The sequence below is a fragment of the Pseudonaja textilis genome, chromosome 1 (assembly GCF_049901715.1).
Source record: "Pseudonaja textilis isolate UNSWEBS1 chromosome 1, rPseTex1.2, whole genome shotgun sequence".
Classification (NCBI taxonomy): domain Eukaryota; kingdom Metazoa; phylum Chordata; class Lepidosauria; order Squamata; family Elapidae; genus Pseudonaja; species Pseudonaja textilis.
Genome location: NC_141990.1, coordinates 120251996 through 120269845, shown reverse-complemented (window position 1 = coordinate 120269845; position 17850 = coordinate 120251996). Strand labels below are relative to the sequence as shown.

General features: G+C 40.4%; 1 protein-coding gene across 1 annotated transcript in view; it reads right to left on the bottom strand.

Moving 5' to 3' along the window:
• The window catches only part of LOC148127788 (protein eyes shut homolog), an 89893-nt gene extending 73242 nt beyond the window's left edge, over window positions 1–16651 (bottom strand). Inside the window, exon 1 of the mRNA XM_087920868.1 lies at window positions 16554–16651. Within this exon, the coding sequence (XP_087776994.1) occupies window positions 16554–16644 (91 nt within the window). The 5' untranslated portion in view covers window positions 16645–16651. The remainder of the gene's footprint in view (window positions 1–16553) is intronic.
• Between the last annotated feature and the right edge of the window lie 1199 nt (window positions 16652–17850).

The following is a 17850-nucleotide window of genomic DNA, read 5'->3' as shown; positions in this document are numbered from 1 at the left end:
AACAACAAAGAAATCTGATAGTAACCAGTGGTGGGATTCAAATTTTTTTACTACTGGTTCTGTGGGCATGGCTTGGTGGGCATGGCAGGGGAAGGATACTGTAAAATTCCCATTCCCTCCCCAGCCCACTAACCTGCTTTCCAGCTCCATTCTCCTGTGCAGGGCAACAAAAGAAGACCCAGTCGATCAGCTGGAACTCAGGAGGCAGAGAATAGATGGGGGGCGGGGCCAGTCAGAAGTGGTATTTGCTGGTTCTCTAAACTACTCAAAATTTCCTCTACCAGTTCTCCAGAACTGGTCAGAACCTGCTGAATACCACCTCTGATAGTAACAGTGGTATTTGCTGCATGCTTGCCATTATCTCAGATATTGTATTTATAGGACAATTGCTTGAGAAAGGAAATATCTACTGTAGAAATTTGAGGCTACTATGTGCAATTCTACCCCACCCCTACAAAAAATAAAACATGAAGTATTTGTCTTCAGATCATAGCTATAAATAAAATGAATGATGAAATATAAGATAAATGAAATCCATCATTTAGAAATAATTACAACAAAATAAAACCTAAACCCAAACCTGTACTTAATAAATAGGCATGTAAAATCATAGGCACAAACCCTACTGTAGGTGGCTGGTTGATTTTAAAATGGGAAAGCACCAATATGATAAAAATATTTGTAATACAATCATACCCATTATAAGTATGTGAAATATGAAAATCTGTGAGATATAAAAAATACCTAAACTTTACCATCAACAGAACGTTATATCAAAACTCTAAGATCATTATATAGAGGTTCTTAATATTAAGGGACTATAATGTAGTGAAAACAGAATAGAATATAAAATTGAATAGTATAAACACAATTTTAAATGGCTAAGTAAGTAAGCATTAGATAAGGCTATACTTTACCTTTTGCAATTATGTGATCTTTGTAAAAGAAGCCAAGTGCCTACATATGCTTCCAAGGATGACCTGGGTGCTGTTTTAGTCCAGGAACACGATAGTCCTATCTGCCTGGTGCATTAGCAATTCCTGAACAAATGACTGCTCTGATAAAAAAAAACTCATTTGGATACAAACAATTTCATATTTTTCTACATGAAATAAAGTTTATTCAGGAAACCAATCACAGGTCTTTGGATTACCATACTTAAGGGAGGATCTATTTCATTGTATATATGTACAATGACATTAAAGGTTGTTATTATTATTGTTGTTGTTATTATTATTATTATTATTCACAAAAAATGACACTGTACACAGCAAACAAGATAACTATGCTGGGTTTTGTATCACAAATCACTAGTCAAACACTTCCCAAGCATTTAATACGGTGTGATGTATCAGTGGATTATGCAAGCAGATCCCAGTAAGATGGCCTTCTGCAGCTGACCAATGGTGATCTTGTCAGTGCCAATTGTTTTTAAGTGCTTGCCTAGGTCTTTAGGTACTGCACCCCATGTGCCAAGTACCACTGGAACCACCTGCACTGGTTTATGCCAGAGTCTCTGCCATTCGATTTACAAGACCTGATATATGGTGATTTTTTCAAGTTGTTTCTTGTCGATTCTGCTGTCACCAGGTATGGCAATGTTGATGATCCACATTATTGTTATTGTTATTGTTATTTAATCTTTAGTGAAATCCACAGCCTTTGTGGCTGCTTGGTAGCTCAACAGCTCAAGTCCTAATCAAGGACCTAGAAACGGTTAAGGTAGCATCAGAGGATATAAGCTGTTCCAAGTAGGGTAGTTTTTTGTAGAATCAGGGTATTCAAGTCTGATAAATTCAGAATTTCCAAATAGCGAGATAGCCCTTTAGGTATTGCTCCAAGGGCTCAATTACAATTGGGCTAACACACGATTTCTTTTTCTAAAGCTGCTCAACTTCAATTTGTAAGTCCCGATATTTTGTTATTTTTTCTTGCTGCATGTCTTCAATTTGTGCATCACCAGGTATTGTAATGTCAATGAACCAATCCTTTTTCTTTTCAACTATTGTTGTGTCAGGTGTGTTGTGGGCCAAGTGCCTGTCAGTCTGAATTCTGAAGTCCCACAAGATCTTGACTTTTTCATTCTCAACCTGATGATCCCAGTAGTTGTTACTATACTCAGATCCAAACTTTTGACACAGTTTCCAGTGAATGATTTTAGCAACTCAGTTATGGCATTCTAGGTAGTCAGTTTGTGAAATTTTGCTGAACCCATTGATTAAATGGTCAACTGTTTCATCCTTCTCATTGTTAGTGGTGACATGCTGAATCTTTGCCTTCATGCAATTTCTGGCTAAGGCTTGTTGTTGAGCAGCCAAAATAAAGCCTTCACTTTCTTTTTTCAGTAGTCCTGATTTTAGCCAATTCGAAGTAAGCTTTTGGTCAGCTTTGCCTTCAATACTTTTCAGGTATTGGCCATGCATAGTTTTACTTTTCCAAATTTCAATTCACTTCTCAATTACTTCTTTTTTGTATTCAGCTTTTGACTTAGTTGTCTTCAAAAGGCCTCCTTTATGTACTTCCTTGATTATTGGCTCTTCACTTTTCTGGATATAGTCATTCAAGCTGTGTCTTTCTTCTTCTACAGTCTGCTTTACTTGTAAGAGACCTCGACCACCCTCTGCTCTTGGCAAATATAATCGATCAACATCACTTTTAGGATGCAAGGCATGATTCATAGTCATAAGCTTCCTTGTTTTTCTGTCCAAATTGTCCAGCTCCATCTGGGTCCAATAAATTTTTCCTGCAGAGTATTGAATCACAGGTATAACTCAGGTATTTATTGCTTTTTTGATGTTTCCACCACTCAATTTGGACTTTAAAATCTTGCGAATTCTTTGAATGTACTTGGCTGAAGTTGATTCCTTCACTTTATTATGCATTGCATCAGAGGTTTCTAAGATCCCTAAGTACTTGCAGCCTGCTTTTGGTTTCATTGCCTTTATCATTTCTTCATTTTCAAGTTTTATTCCATCATCTTCCATGACCTTGCCTGCTTTGATTGCCATTGTTGAACATTTGCCAATTCCAAAGTGCATGCCAATGTCCTGGCTAAATTCTTTTGTGCTTTCAATTAGTGAATTCAGTTCACTTTTTTTTTTACCAAACAGCTTCAATTATTTATTGAATAAATAATAATAATAATAATAATAATAATAATAATAATTATTATTATTATTATTATTATTATTATTATTATTATTATTAAACACTCAACCTGGGGTACAATTCCTATTGCTGGTATTTAATGATATGACTGTTTTGAAACCAGGCAAGGATCCATTGGTATCAGATGCTTTATCTACAACATCTATCTTGTAAGCCCTTCAGGCTAGGTCAAGAAACATGCACAGCAGAAATTGCAGGAATGCCGTGTCTATTATGAGGTCATTATGAATTGACAATGACTTGATGGCACCTAATTGATTTTCCTTCCTTCCCCCAAAAGATAGAATAACTGAATCTTACAAGCTTAAGTGGTGGGATGGAAATTAACTCTGAGTTTGCCTACCAAGATGAGGTGGACTGGTTGCTTTTATGGTGTGGAGACAATAACTTGGTCCTCAACACCAATAAGATCAAGGAGCAGGGGTGAGATTCTACCGGTTCTATCCGGTTCTATAGAACTCCTTGTTAACTTTCTAAGCAGTTCAGAGAACCAGTAGTTAGAAGCAATCTCCTTTTGTTTTTTTTTATCACCCTTATTACATTCATGGCAAACAGCCTAGACTTCCTGTCTCTGGAGCTTCTGAGGCTTTCTTAAAGGGGAAGCGTTGTTTTAAGATATTTACACTGCTGTTGGGAGGAAATACTTCCCTGGACAATCAGCACTTTGAAGAAATAATTGAATAATGAAGCAAAGTTTTTAGTGACAGGGAACCAAGATGAGTGACATTCAGCAAGACTTCTTGGCTAGCTAGAAAGATTGACATTCAAACGTGAGTTTACATACTCTTTCTGAGTTTTGGTCTAAAACTGGTTTTTGGTGAAGGTTAATTCTGTGCTTGGTGAAGTTTATTCCTGTGTTTATTGATGGGATAATTTTCCCTATTCAGCTTCAACAAGCAACAGCAACTCTTGTGATTTAATTATTTGTATTGTGTTTGAATTTTTTCTTGCCTCATGGTTTCTTTTTCTATCTGGGGAGGGGGTGTTCCTTCACTGCTTTAATACTATCTGTCACTGTCCTTTTCGGGTATACTTCCAAGAGGCAGGATGCAAGCTTGGCACTGATTTTTTTACTGCCTTTCTGGGAAACATGTGACCTTTCCTTAAATCTGGATGATTTCCTCAGAATGTCTTGTGAGGTGAATGAGACCAGCTGTACAGGTAATCCTTGACTGTACAGGTAATCCTTGATTTACAAAAGTTCATTTAGTGACCATTCAAAGTTACAATGGCACTGGAAAAAGTGACTTATGACCATTTTTCACACTTATGACCATTGCAGCATCCCCACTGTCATGAGAGGCCAGGCGAGGAGAAGCGCCCCTTGACATGAGTGATGTCGAGTTGGCCATGCTCACCCAGTTACATGACCACCAAGCCACACACCCCAACTAAGCTATGCCCACAGAACCAGTTGTTAAAAAAACTGAATCCCACCCCATCAAGGAGCTTATAGTGGACTATAGAAGGAACAGATCTGACATCCAGCCCTTGCTTATCAATGGAGACCGAGTGGAGCAGGACACTAGTTTTAAGTTTCTGGGTGTTACCATAAAATAGGACCTGACCTGGGGTGTTCACATTGCAGTACTGGTCAAAAGGACCCAGCAGAGATTATTCTACCTGAGACTTCTCAGAAAACAACAACTGAATGAAAAACTGCTGGTGACTTTCTACCGCTGCACCATAGAGAGTATCTTAACTTACTGCATCTCTGTATGGTTTGCCAATTGCACAGTGGCAGATAGGAAAGCACTCCAGAGGGTTAATGTCATTGCCCAGAAGATCATTGGTTGCCCTCTCCCCTCTTTGGGAGAGTTTTATAGCTCCCACTGCCATAAGAAAGTTCAAAACATTATCAAAGATCCATCTCATCTTAGGCACCCTTTTTCTGAATGATTACCATATGGCAGATGGTACAGGAAAATAAAAACAAGGACAAATAGACTGAAAAACAGCTTCTATCCCAGGGCAGTAACTCTTTTGAATTATACTATATAGTGCAATATTGATGCAATATCAGGGGTTTTCAATTCTATGTATAGAATGTGAAGGATGCGTGTTTGTGTTTTATTTTATAGTTATAATGTACACTATAGACAGTATTTCATTTCATTGTACAAGGTGCAATGACCATAAAGTAAAGTAAACTAAATTAAACTAAAAATTATCCAAATTTCTTCCTATTCCACCTTACATTAAACAAAACCAAGATTATCTTATTTGAGGGTTTTTCCCCTTTCTCCCATTCACCTGTTTTTTCCAGACTGAGTAATCTGAAGAATCAGTAACAAGAAAAAACACAGTGGAATCTAATGAACCTGTAGCTATGAAAATAATTGCCCCCACTTGAGCCTTCACAGACTTTCCCTTAAACCTCCTTCTTTGAGGGCGAGAGGAGAAGGAGTCTTTGCCTTCAGTGAATTTGGAAATCACTATTGCTATTGAAGGATTTTCATACTCTTTTTGCATCCAGAATACTTGATCTCAGGTCCCTGAATTCAACCTGTTTCTTCTCAGACGTACTATAAAAGTGAAGGCAGACACATATAGAACCTGGAAATATTCTGATTTCCTATCTGTAGTATGTTACTTTTCTATGGTGACTGAATAATGCAGAGTGAAGTCTTTATCATTAATAAGTGTGCTCATTTGTAAGTCAGTTATACTGAATAAATAGCAGTCTGTCTTCCAGAAAATGAATGCAATAGAAAATTATTTCTTAAACCAAATTGAGCTAATTTTGCTCCAAGCATTCATGTCTGGAAAGATTTAGTCCCTGAAGACACAGGAATAACCTGCAGGTTTGATAGTAGATCAATATGATAATATTATTTTTGTGGAGGTAAGGCTGGGAGAGAAAACTGCACATGTGTAAATGTAGTTTTCCCTATGAGTAAACACTGACTAAATTCTTCAATACAAGAGTTATACATTGTAATTTTTTCAGTTAACACATGTTGTATATTACCACCCTTTCAATATATTCTAGTATAATTCATATATTCTTTTACAAGTTATTCTCCTTTATTTCACTGCCGAAAAAATTGTAATGCAAAATATTATTGATTTAAGGAGCGTTACAAATGTTGATCATTGACAGCCATATTGAAATTAGTTCCTTATTTTTTTTATTATTTCAAGTAAAAGAGTTGAATTATTTCATCTTTTGAAAGTTCAGCAATTGTTCAACAATTGTTCAGCAACTGTTATTTAAAATGCATGAGTCAAAAAGAGGGCTGTTAAAATATCTACAGACCCTCACATCCTGGACATAAATTGTTTCAACTTCTACCCTCAAAACCACATTATAGAGTATTGCACACCAGAACAACTAGACACAAGGACAGTTTCTTCACCCATGCCATCACTCTGCTAAACAACTAATTCTGACAACTGTCAAACCATTTACTATTATTATTCTCATCCTTCCTATTACTTATCTTCTTTCTACTTATGACTATAACCATCTTGCCTGTATCTTTAAATTGTTTTATTTAGTTCCCTAGTATAATTTTGATTGCTTATTTAGTATCCAATGATTACCACTAAGTGTTGTAACATGATTCTTCATTAATGCATTTTTTACGTACACTGAGAGCTTATCCACCAAAGACAATATCTATTTTAATTCTGTCAGCATAGAAGAACAAAGAGACACTGTTTTTCATGATAAACATCATAACTAACATACTACTGTATTCCTTTGGGGTAGTAATTCATTGACAATAATTAATTTGTAAGATAACATATTGATGAACAAAAGTGAGAAAGACATCAATCTGTTTTTATTCTTCTGTGTTGCAGTGCATCATATTATCAGAGTAATACAGCAAAAATCTTCTGATAAAACTATCTGATGACAATCCACAATCCAGAGGGTATACCTTTTCTATTTGTGAACTTCTTACTCTTTGCTATTTATCCTTACAGTTTTGGGATTTTCAGTCAAGTTTTATGCAACTGAGCAGTACTTTATAATAGATTGGGAACCATATTGCAGCTTTTCAGCACACCCTGGCATTTCCAAGCAGATAATATCTAATCTCTGTAAATGAAAAAAAATGTTTTTGTTTTGTTTTGTTTTTGCCTGAATAGCTAAATTAAATTTAAAGAAAAAAAAAGATTGATAGTAAGACTGGATAAGAAATAGATGGTTTTAGTTGTTAAACCAGTAGCAAATCCTAATTTTCAAAAAGATACAGAAGTGAGTAATGATAGTTGTCTGGAAGAACTAGAACAAAGAAAGTAAAAGTGCAAAAAAGACATGTGATATTTTTTTTGTTTTAGAGGAAAGATCTAAGCCAGCCTCAATTCTATACAATAGTTAATGTTTTCCCATGTACTTTTTACACCCGTGAGCAGCTATATCTAAGCAGTCTACAAAATCAAAGGAAAACACTGTAATGGTTGGGACCAAAAAAGCTTTACTAATAATATTTTATACCATATCTTTTCTCTTACCAAAATATAAAAATCAGCAAAGCACTAGGTTGACTGGTTAACAGAAGTGGCATATGCTGGTGATACTTATTGAACACCACAGCCTTTCCCTAAGTGTAATGTTGAATGTTGAATTGAAAGTAATGATATACAAGACTGTAAAAAAATAGATGTGCAGTTCAGCAATTAGAACTCATTCATTTCTGTCAATCGGCCATTATAAATAGCTTAGTCTTTCAGCAGCAGTTCCCTGTCAGCAGGAAAGGGAGACTAATTTCTCTCAGAACTCTTCTTGGTCAGTTTTCTTGATCAGAGCCAGTTTTGTCTGGTAGATAAGGCACCAGGCTAGAGACCAAGGGACTATGAGTTCAAGCCCTACCTTAACCATGAAAACTGGCTGAGTGACCTTGGGTCAGTCACTCTCTCTCAGCCCAACTCACCCCACAGGGTTCTTGTAGAGAAAACAGGAAGAGGAAGGTATGTTAGATATATGTTCAGTACCTTCAGCTATTTGTAAAAATAATAAAATTCAGGAAACAAGTAAAGTAAATAATAATAAACAAAATATTTGAGGATGCCTAAGAAACACCCCATAAAATGAAATGGTTTCTTTAATAGGTAATAGATAGATTCACAAGGCTATCCAAGTCTCTAGTTTCCAGCATATTACAGTCTTCTGTTTCTAAGCTACTGTTCTTTCAACAGCTTTTATAGAGTGTATGCATTTTCAAAATGTGCCATGAAGTAGATTTATGAGCTGTAACATACTATGCATTTTTGGGAGACTGACACAGAAAATAAACATTACCCGATTTTGCACAAAATATGACTTTGAGCAATAAAAGATCGAGATGACATGATCAAGGCTAAGAAGTACTTTGCTTTGAAGAAAGTGATATATTGGTATAAATCTATTCAAACTGCAATCTTAAATCTATTTATTTAGATACAGCTACTTCTGAACTCACTGAGACTCACTTCAGAGTTGACATGCATAAGAGGGCAATGTTATTTTTTTAAGCCTATATCAGAAAACATCCTACTATAAACAAAATATAAAATATTAAGAACCCTTAATTTATTACTGAATAAATTACTTTCCTTATTCTGCTTATCACACATTTATTAAGTACACATAGATTTTGGTTATTTTTTATAGTATTCTGCTAAAATCTATATTCAGATTAAGAATGTGCCAGTTTTAATTTCCTCCTGGAATACTGCTATCCTTGAAGTATTCTTATTATATAGTATTAATACTGTTAAGTTTGGGAAATGAGAGGCTGAACCAGAGCATGAGTGCAACAATACTTTATTATAGCAATAAAGGACTGACCGTGCTTGCCAAGCCTGGAACTGGCTCGCAGCGATCAGCAACTGGTTGGACCCTGCAGCCTGCTTTTATAGTTGGCTGCTGGGGAGAACCAACCAATGAGTGAGGGGGAAAAATGCCCCCGCAAAGTGAATGGACCTGAGTGAGAACTCCTAGAGTTCCAAGGACATAACACCCCTTCCCCCCAGATGCGAACACGCATAGTCTTTGAGGTAGACAGGAGGTTTATGCTGGTGCCCAGAACGGCGCAACTCTGGTGGGTTGTCTGTCAGTTCAGAGTCTGTAGGGGAAGGCAGGATCAGTAGGGAGTCACTAACACGCCCCTCGGATTGGGTTGGTTCGGGACTCGTAGGGCTGGTCACTGGGGACGTGCTCTCGTTGACGGGTTCAGACTGGTCAGCCATCTGGATGCCGCTGTCCGTGTTCGGATTCCCCGGAATGGCTGCTGGCGTAAGCTGGTCACCGGGACTAATGCTGATATGGGGTTGATGCTGAGGCCTCGCTCCGGTCTGCAATTCTGGGTCACTGCTGGCGAGGATGCTGTGATGCCTACGCAGCTGGTCCAGGTGCCTTCTCCATACTCGGCCGTCCTCCAGTCTGACTCAATATGACCTGGGTCCGGTGATGGCCACAATCTCGCCCGGGATCCACAGAGGGTCTCCAGTGAAGTTCCTCGCGAATACGGGTTCCTGTAAGATAAAATGTCTAACCCCCGATGTGGAAGCGAGGGGGGAGTCAGGGCAGTAATGTGGGTGAAGTCTGTCCAATACAGTCCTCAGGCGCCTGCCCATCAGGAGCTCAGCTGGGGACTTATTGGTGACTGAACACGGAGTTGAGTGCTGGCTCATCAGGAAACGCGATAGTTTGTGGTGCCAGTCATCCTTGCTGAACCTAGCCAAGGCTTCTTTGGTGGTCCTGATGGCTCTTTCAGCCAATCCGTTACTGGCAGGATGAAATGGGGCCGTGAAAATGTGGCGGATGCCCAGGTTGGCAGCGAAACGGCTGAACTCGGCTGATGCGAACTGTGGGCCATTGTCGGAAACAATGGCGTCGGGCAGCCCGTGTGTTACAAACAGGCGGGTTAATACCTTAGTAATTGCGAGTGTAGTGGTCGTGGATAGCTGTGCCACGTCAATCCATTTAGAGTAGGAGTCCACGACCACTAGGAACATTTTCCCATGCAATGGGCCGGCTAGGTCGATGTGAATTCTGGACCACGGAGCGCTGGCGCTTTCCCACTTAGTAGGGGTGGCAATAGGAGGAGCTGGACGGGATTCCTGGCAGGGGTTGCAGGAGCTTACCCATCTGATGATGTCCTCGTCGAGGCCGGGCCACCATACGTAGCTGCGTGCTAATGCCTTCATTCTGACGATGCCAGGGTGCCCCTCATGCAACGCCTCCAGAACTCGGGTACGCAGTGAGGTCGGGATGACCACTCGAGTGACCCACAGCAGACAGCCCTGCAGACTGGATAATTCCTGCAGGCGGGTCTTGAAAGGTGTAAATTTGTTTTCAACATCACCACCCGGCCACCCCCTCCTCACCCAGTCCAGTACCTGGGCGAGTGTTTTGTCTGCCTTGGTTTTATCAGCGATGTCAAGGGCAGTGATGGGGAGGTCCAATTGGGTGATCTCAAAAATAGCGTGGACTGGAGCAGGGTCCTCAGCTGGATCCGGCAAGGGGCAGCGGCTGAGAGCGTCAGCGTGGGACAATGTTTTACCTGGGCGGTGTATGAGTCTATACGAGTAGGCCGCTAGGAAAAGGGTCCATCTCGTCATTCTAGGAGAAAGGACTTGAGGGGTCTGTTTGTCCCCAGCTAGTAGACCCAGGAGAGGCTTGTGATCCGTGACCAGCTCGAAAAAATGGCCAAAGAGAAATTCGTGAAATTTCTTCACTGCTGCAACAGCTGCTAGAGCTTCCTTATCGATCTGGCTATAATTTCGCTCTGTTGCAGAGAGCGTCCTGGAGAAAAAAGCAATGGGAGCCTCGGAGCCATTGGGGAGCCTGTGACTTAATACTGCCCCGATTCCAAAAGGGGATGCATCTGCTGCTAGCACTAATGGAAGGTTGGGGTCGAACTGAATAAGTACCGCCTCTGACGTGAGTAGTGATTTGATGGCGCGAAAAGCAGAGTCTTCTTTGTGACCCCAGTGCCAAGGTGATTTTTTATCCAACAGTCTGTGTAGGGGTTCTGCCACTGATGCTTTATGGGGCAGGAAGGACGCATAAAAGTTCAATAGCCCCAAGAAGGCCTGCAGCTCAGTTTTGGAGGTTGGAGTGGGTGCCTCATGAATTGCCTTAACCTTGGACTCCAGGGGGTGGATGCCTGAGGCGTCAATTTTATAACCCAGAAAGTCCACCTGTCTAGTGGCAATGGCACATTTTTCTTTTTTTAATTTGAGGCCATGCTGTCTGAACCTCTCTAACACTGCTCGAACTCTCTGGAAGAGTTGGGGTCTGTCCCTGGCCGAGACTAAGATGTCGTCGAAGTAGGGTACTACACCAGGGAGGCCCTGCAAAATCCGCTCCATGAGGGATTGAAAAATGCCAGGGGCAACACTTACGCCAAATTGGAGACGCTTGCACCGGAAAGCACCCCTGTGGGTGACAATGGTCTGGAGTTCCGCTGTTTGGCTGTCAACAGGGAACTGTTGATACGCTTGAGACATGTCCAATTTGGCAAAAATGCTGCCAGGTTCAAAAGTGTGCAATAAATGCTGAATGACGGGCACTGGGTAAGCGCTAACTTGTAAAAACTTATTAATTGTGGTCTTGTAGTCCGAGCAAATTCTCAGGCTACCGTCTTTTTTGAGGGGTGTGACAATGGGCGTCTCCCATTTGGCGAAATCTGTTGGCTCAATGACCCCTTGTTTTAATAGTTTATCCAATTCTGCATCTAGTTTTGGCCGAATAGCGAATGGGACTCTGCGCGGTTTTAGCCTGATTGGGACTGCCTGGGGTCGACTGAGAATGAGATAGGGGTACCGTTATAACACCCCAGCTCATCGCTGAATACATCTGAGTAATCAGCGAATAAGGAGTCAGTGTCAGAGGTTGAGACAGCATGGACTCCTGTTAGCCCTAGGCCGAGATGGGGAAACCAATCGAGCCCCAATAATGTGGGGAGATTGCCGTTAACTACCACTAGAGGTAGGTGACCTTTGAAAGCTTTAAAATTGACAAGGAACTTGCCTCTGCCGATTACAGGAATGACCTTCCCTGGTAGTCCTTCAGGCTAAACTGGCACTTCTGGAGCCGGCTTGTTGATAGGCTGGGCTGTAGCCTCTTGAGGGTGCTCCACGAGATAATTGAGAGCGCTGACCCTGTGTCAACCTCCATGCGGCACGGTTTACCTTCTAACAAAACGGAGAGAGAGATTTTACTAATGGTATGGCAAGTGTGTTTAGCATGGTGGTGAGTGCGACAGTTCAATACTTGCCTCTGAGGTGCAGAGTGTGAGAAGGGGGGGTGCCTTTGTGCTGAGTTTTGAGGGGCTTGGCAGACTCTCGCGATGTGTCCACTTTTGTGGCAGGTGTTGCAGGTGGCTCCTTTGAATTTACAGGTGGCCCTCGGATGAGATCCACCACAGGCTAGGCACAGGGTGATGTGCTTGGGTGGACCGGTGTTTTTTTGCTTGGCTCCTACCTGCGGATGCCTGGCGTTGGTGAGGCGGTGGATGTCGTTTTCATCACTAAGGGCTTCCTCTGCTACTACCTCCTCGGAGTGGACTGGAACTGTCGTTAGCTTGGAAGTTGGGCCATGGATTTCGGTGGCTGAGTGTGCTGCCAGTTCTGCTGCCAGGGCCTCCTCGACGGCTTGTGCGAGGTTGAGGTCCTTCTTAGCGAGTAGGCGCCTTTGGAGGTGTAGATCCTTGACCCCGCAGACTAGTTGATCGAGGAGCATGTCCTCCAGGTAGGTTCCAAACCCACAATGGAGTGCTGCTGTCCTGAGGGCTGCCATGTACTGGTTGATGGTCTCTTTGTCTGACTGTTTCCTCATACGGAAGGTGAATCGCCTGGCAATCTGTGAAGGTCTGGGAGAATAATGGTTAGTAAGGATTTCTAACAGTTCAGACCATGGAACGTTTTTAACTCACGTGGAGCCACGAGAGCTGTGGCAGTGTCAAAGACGATGGCTCCACAGTAGATTAGGAAATATGATTTTTTCCGGTGCTCCCCAGCATCAGCCAGCCCAATTGCGTCGATGTAATGGTTAAAGCGGTTCTTGTATGATTCCCACTTCTCCTCATCCGGTTTGAACGCTGGGAAGACTGGATTGGAATTCATAGTGATAAGATCAGTTGTAGAATCTGTGGAAAAAAATCTCTCTGGGGCAGCAGCAAAGTTTCTAGTGCCTGTGGTAGGCAAGTGATTTCAGCTCTGAGGAGGCTTTGTCACAATCCTCTCTCTCTCTCTGGGCAAAACACGAGGCTAGGGTGTCAGCCGTTGACAGCGTTTTGAAATTCGCGCCTTCGTGGGCGTCAGTGACTTGACTTACAGCACCGCGCTGTACCGCTGTACCTTTTAGGTCTGAAATTCAAATGACAGCCGTTTGAATTTCGCGCCTAAACAACGAGCGGCTGCGGCTCGCAGCGCTTCACTTTTCCTGTAGCTGGGCTAACAAGCGGCTACAGACGCTTCTTACTATCGTTCGGCTGACCGCTTTCTCTGGCTGCGGATCAGCGTTCGCTTCTCGTTGCTTGCTGACCGCTTTCTCTGTCGGCGGATCAGCGTTCGCTCTCGTTGCTTGCTGACCGCTCTCTCTGGCTGCGGATCAGCGTTGCTCTTATTGCCGGCCGATCGCTCTCTCTGACTCAGCGGTTGCATGGTGCTTCTGGTAGCCATCCCATCCTCGTCGCCAGTGTTAAGTTTGGGAAATGAGAGGCTGAACCAGAGCATGAGTGCAACAATACTTTATTATAGCAATAAAGGACTGACCGTGCTTGCCAAGCCTGGAACTGGCTCGCAGCGATCAGCAACTGGTTGGACCCCGCAGCCTGCTTTTATAGCTGGCTGCTGGGGAGAACCAACCAATGAGTGAGGGGGAAAAATGCCCCCGCAAAGTGAATGGACCTGAGTGAGAACTCCTAGAGTTCCAAGGACATAACAAATACCATGTTAGTATTCAATATTGAATAACATTGAAATGTCAGATTCTTCATAGAACATATAATGCATATGTACTGTATGTTTTGCCACTAACTGTGAAATAGGTTGTTGTCTTGGCCTACATTTAGGCTAAATAAGAGAAAAATAAATAATAAAAAGAGAGAACCAAAATTCCAACAATGTATGATAAGAGAGGAGAGCTGGATTTTAGAAGGGAGTGGGAAGGGCAATTGAAGTAAATGGTTCAAGAAACTGAATAGAAAAAAAAGGAGTTAAAATGAATAAAAACCAGTTTGGGGATACTTTGGGATGAAAAAAGAATGATATAAAGGAGAGACACAAGTACCACAAAAACTAGTAAAAGAGGATCATGAGCCTCCCAATCATGGACAGAAATACTGGAAGGAATTCATAACTGTAATAATGTATTTTTGCTAACATCTAAGACAACTAGTATCAAGCAGAAAGAGGAATGAACAAAGAATGGGATTAAAGAATGGGAAATGTATTAAAGAATGGGAAAATGATTGGTTTTAAGCTTCACATGGTCAAAATCCTATTAAGTTTAGGCCTATGCAAATATATGCACTGAAACATTGTATCTCTCAAAGCACAATTTGCTAAGCACCTCACCTGAATATGAAAATGCAATCAGAGATGCCCTTTCCTGGGAGTTCTGCTTAAGGAAATCCACTTTCTGAAAGATTCTGCATAGGTCTTGTCAATTCATCTGGTACTTATCTAGCTATGTACTCCCTATCCAAAATCTTAAAAAATATGAATTGGTGTCAGGCTCCATAAAACCAAGAAAGACATGTTGAGTTCTTCTAAGGAGTTTCCTTTATTGTTCCTCACTTATAGAAAGAAATCTTGTCAAACTAAAGCAGACTACTTGCACCACTAAATATATACTCTGAGAACTACTAGGGAAGAGTTATCTTCACTCTTTCTCCCACACAAACTACCTAAGCTTTCCTCTCTTTTGCTCCTCTGGAATGCACTTCTTCCCTCCTGAAAATCCAGACTACATTCCATCATGCCAGTAACTTTTGTCTACCAAATTTTCAATTTTAAAAGCTGTAAGGCCTCTTGAACAATGGTCAGCCACAAAGATGTCACCACATGATACAAGGCAGCTCAGCCTGATGATCCAGGACTGAAGTTGCATATCTATGCGACAGGATTTGGCAGAAAGCTCCCTCTCCTACTCTGGGTTCATTGCCTGCTAGCTACTCAGCCAATGGAAAAATCAATCTTGATGCTCAAGAAGCCACATAGAGCCACCCAGAGCCACCTTATAGGGGAGATTAGCACATAGAAACGTAATAAATAAATAAATATCCCCTGCCACCTCATATCTGTTTGTAACACGGTTACCCAAAGGTTTAATACAGCTAATTAAAGCTTATTGATTTCCTTAGATTTAGGATATTTAAGCTAAAGTCAAGGTTAATTAAGATCCTAAGTTATGAGCTTAAGATCATAGACCTGCAAAAAGTATTCACCTATTAAGAAATATATACAGCATAAGCTAAATATTGGCAATGGGAACAAAAACATTGCTCTCTGGTTTCCTTTAAGGCTACTTGACATTACATGAAGGTGTCCTGGATAATATCATATTGCACATGGACCCTCAGTGTCAATCTATATATCTATCCAAACAGACCACAAAACTTCCCTAGAAAAGCAACAACTTTCTGAAATTTTAGATATCAAAATGTATCTATCTTCACCCATTTTTTCTTTTAAGATGCAACTCAAGCAAATTGCTTCATTTTGTTCTATTGCTTTGTTCAGCCAGCAATTCATTCCAGCTTTTAACTTTTTTTCCCCCTGCCTCTACTTCCTCTAAGTGTATCCCAGTTTTTATTTTCCATTTTTTATTTTGCCAGTTTCCCTACACTGCTGAATTAAAACAGCAGACTTTAGCATTACTATTTGTTTCCCTATCTTTTACTTTTCTGTTTGAGTGATAAATTCAAAAACCTGGTTCCAAATTTCTGACATTAAAAAAGGGAAGAAGAGATAAAAGGGAAAACGGAAGATGATTTAAAACTTTGTAGATCTGAAAGACAGGAACAAAATATGATTCCTTATCTTCTAAAGTCTTATATAAAATAGCACTATTGTTTCTCCATTTCATCTGGAAATCAGTCTTTCACAAAAGTCTAAAAAACCAGAGCATCCTTAAAGACCTTCTTATGAAAGGTGACTGATATTTTCATATAAAATAGCCTTTCTTCATTAGCATGCAGTACAGGCATTCAAGTGACATGGTCAGAAAGCAAATTCACAAAAATAGAGGACACTGTCGTAATAACAAATGTGTTGCATATTAGACAGAATTTGTACATCTTCTGTGGATGATGAGGGAGAGGTATGGCTGAGATTCGCACTGCAAATTTGAGTCTAAAATAATGTATGTGAGAAAACATATTCTATTTCTGCCCTGAATATTTCCTCTAACTCTTCTACCCACATACCACCTGAGCACCTACCTGGCAAGCAGTTACAGTAAAATTTGCCAATCAAATTATGGCAACTGGCTCCATTTTTGCAGGGCTTGAAGGCACATTCATCAATGTCCATTGAACAGTTTTTGTCTGACAGAAAAGAAAATGAAATGTTAAAACTATAAATCATGTAAGGTTTGGGATAACAAAAAAGCTACTTCATAATTCAAGTGACAACTACATAATTTAACTTTTCCTGGTTGGGAACACAGTATTTTGTTTGTCTGACAGCTTTGAAGAAAGGGATTTCTTTAAAAATATGTATTATAAAGAGTAGTTAAATAAATTAAATGTTTTACAGACAAGATTATACAAACTGAAAAGAAAGTGTTTGCAAATATATTTTTTAGGGTGTTAGAAAATTGTATTTCCAACAATATAATTAGAGTAAATATCATGTTTGCAAAGCAGAAAGAGTATATTTATAAGCCCAGACACATTGAAAAAAATGTGATTTGGTTTTAAATTGTAAGTAGATTTTTAAAAAAAGATTCCAGTGACAATCAATTCAATATTGATAGAATGGGTAATCTAAAGTATAACTATATCTAGACAGCTACTACTGGGCAATGTATTCAATATCTCAGGAGTCCAGAACCTATTCTTTCTCAGCTACAACTCTACTTTGTACAAGTCATATCAAATAAAAAGAATAGGAGCAACCATAACTACTTTGCTTCATGATACCTAGTGTTTGTAACGAGCCCTTTCTAGCCACAAATATTAAGCATGAGTACAACACCATCAAGGAGGCCTGGCTGACGCTACTAAAACCTACCTTTTGCCAGATTTTTTCCTAAAATAATGATAGGAACTTATAATGGTAGCCATAAATTGACTTATTCATGATAAGGCAACATTTTTTCTCTCTTCAAAACAGATTTGATTCCTGATAACTATCTGAACTATTCATTTCAATTTTACTGGCAATATTTTCGGAAGTAGTTTGCCATTGCCTTCTTCCCAGGGCTGAGATAAAGTGATTGGCCTGGGACAAAGCTATCTAACTGGCTTCATGCTAAAGTGAGATTAGATTTCATGCTAAAGTGGGATTAGCTTTAACAATCTCCCAGGTTCTAGCTTTCTGCTTTACCCACTGCACAAGATGATTCTCTAAGGCAACATAATTGGGGGGAAATTCCTGTGGTTGGCTATAAAAACTATTAGCAAATACTAATTCTGGGCAATGGTGAGTTTACCCTTTCTGGAAGATGATGCAATTTGCCTTACAGATTCAGAAGCACCATTCCCAAAACAGTTCATAATTGGCTTTGATGATCTT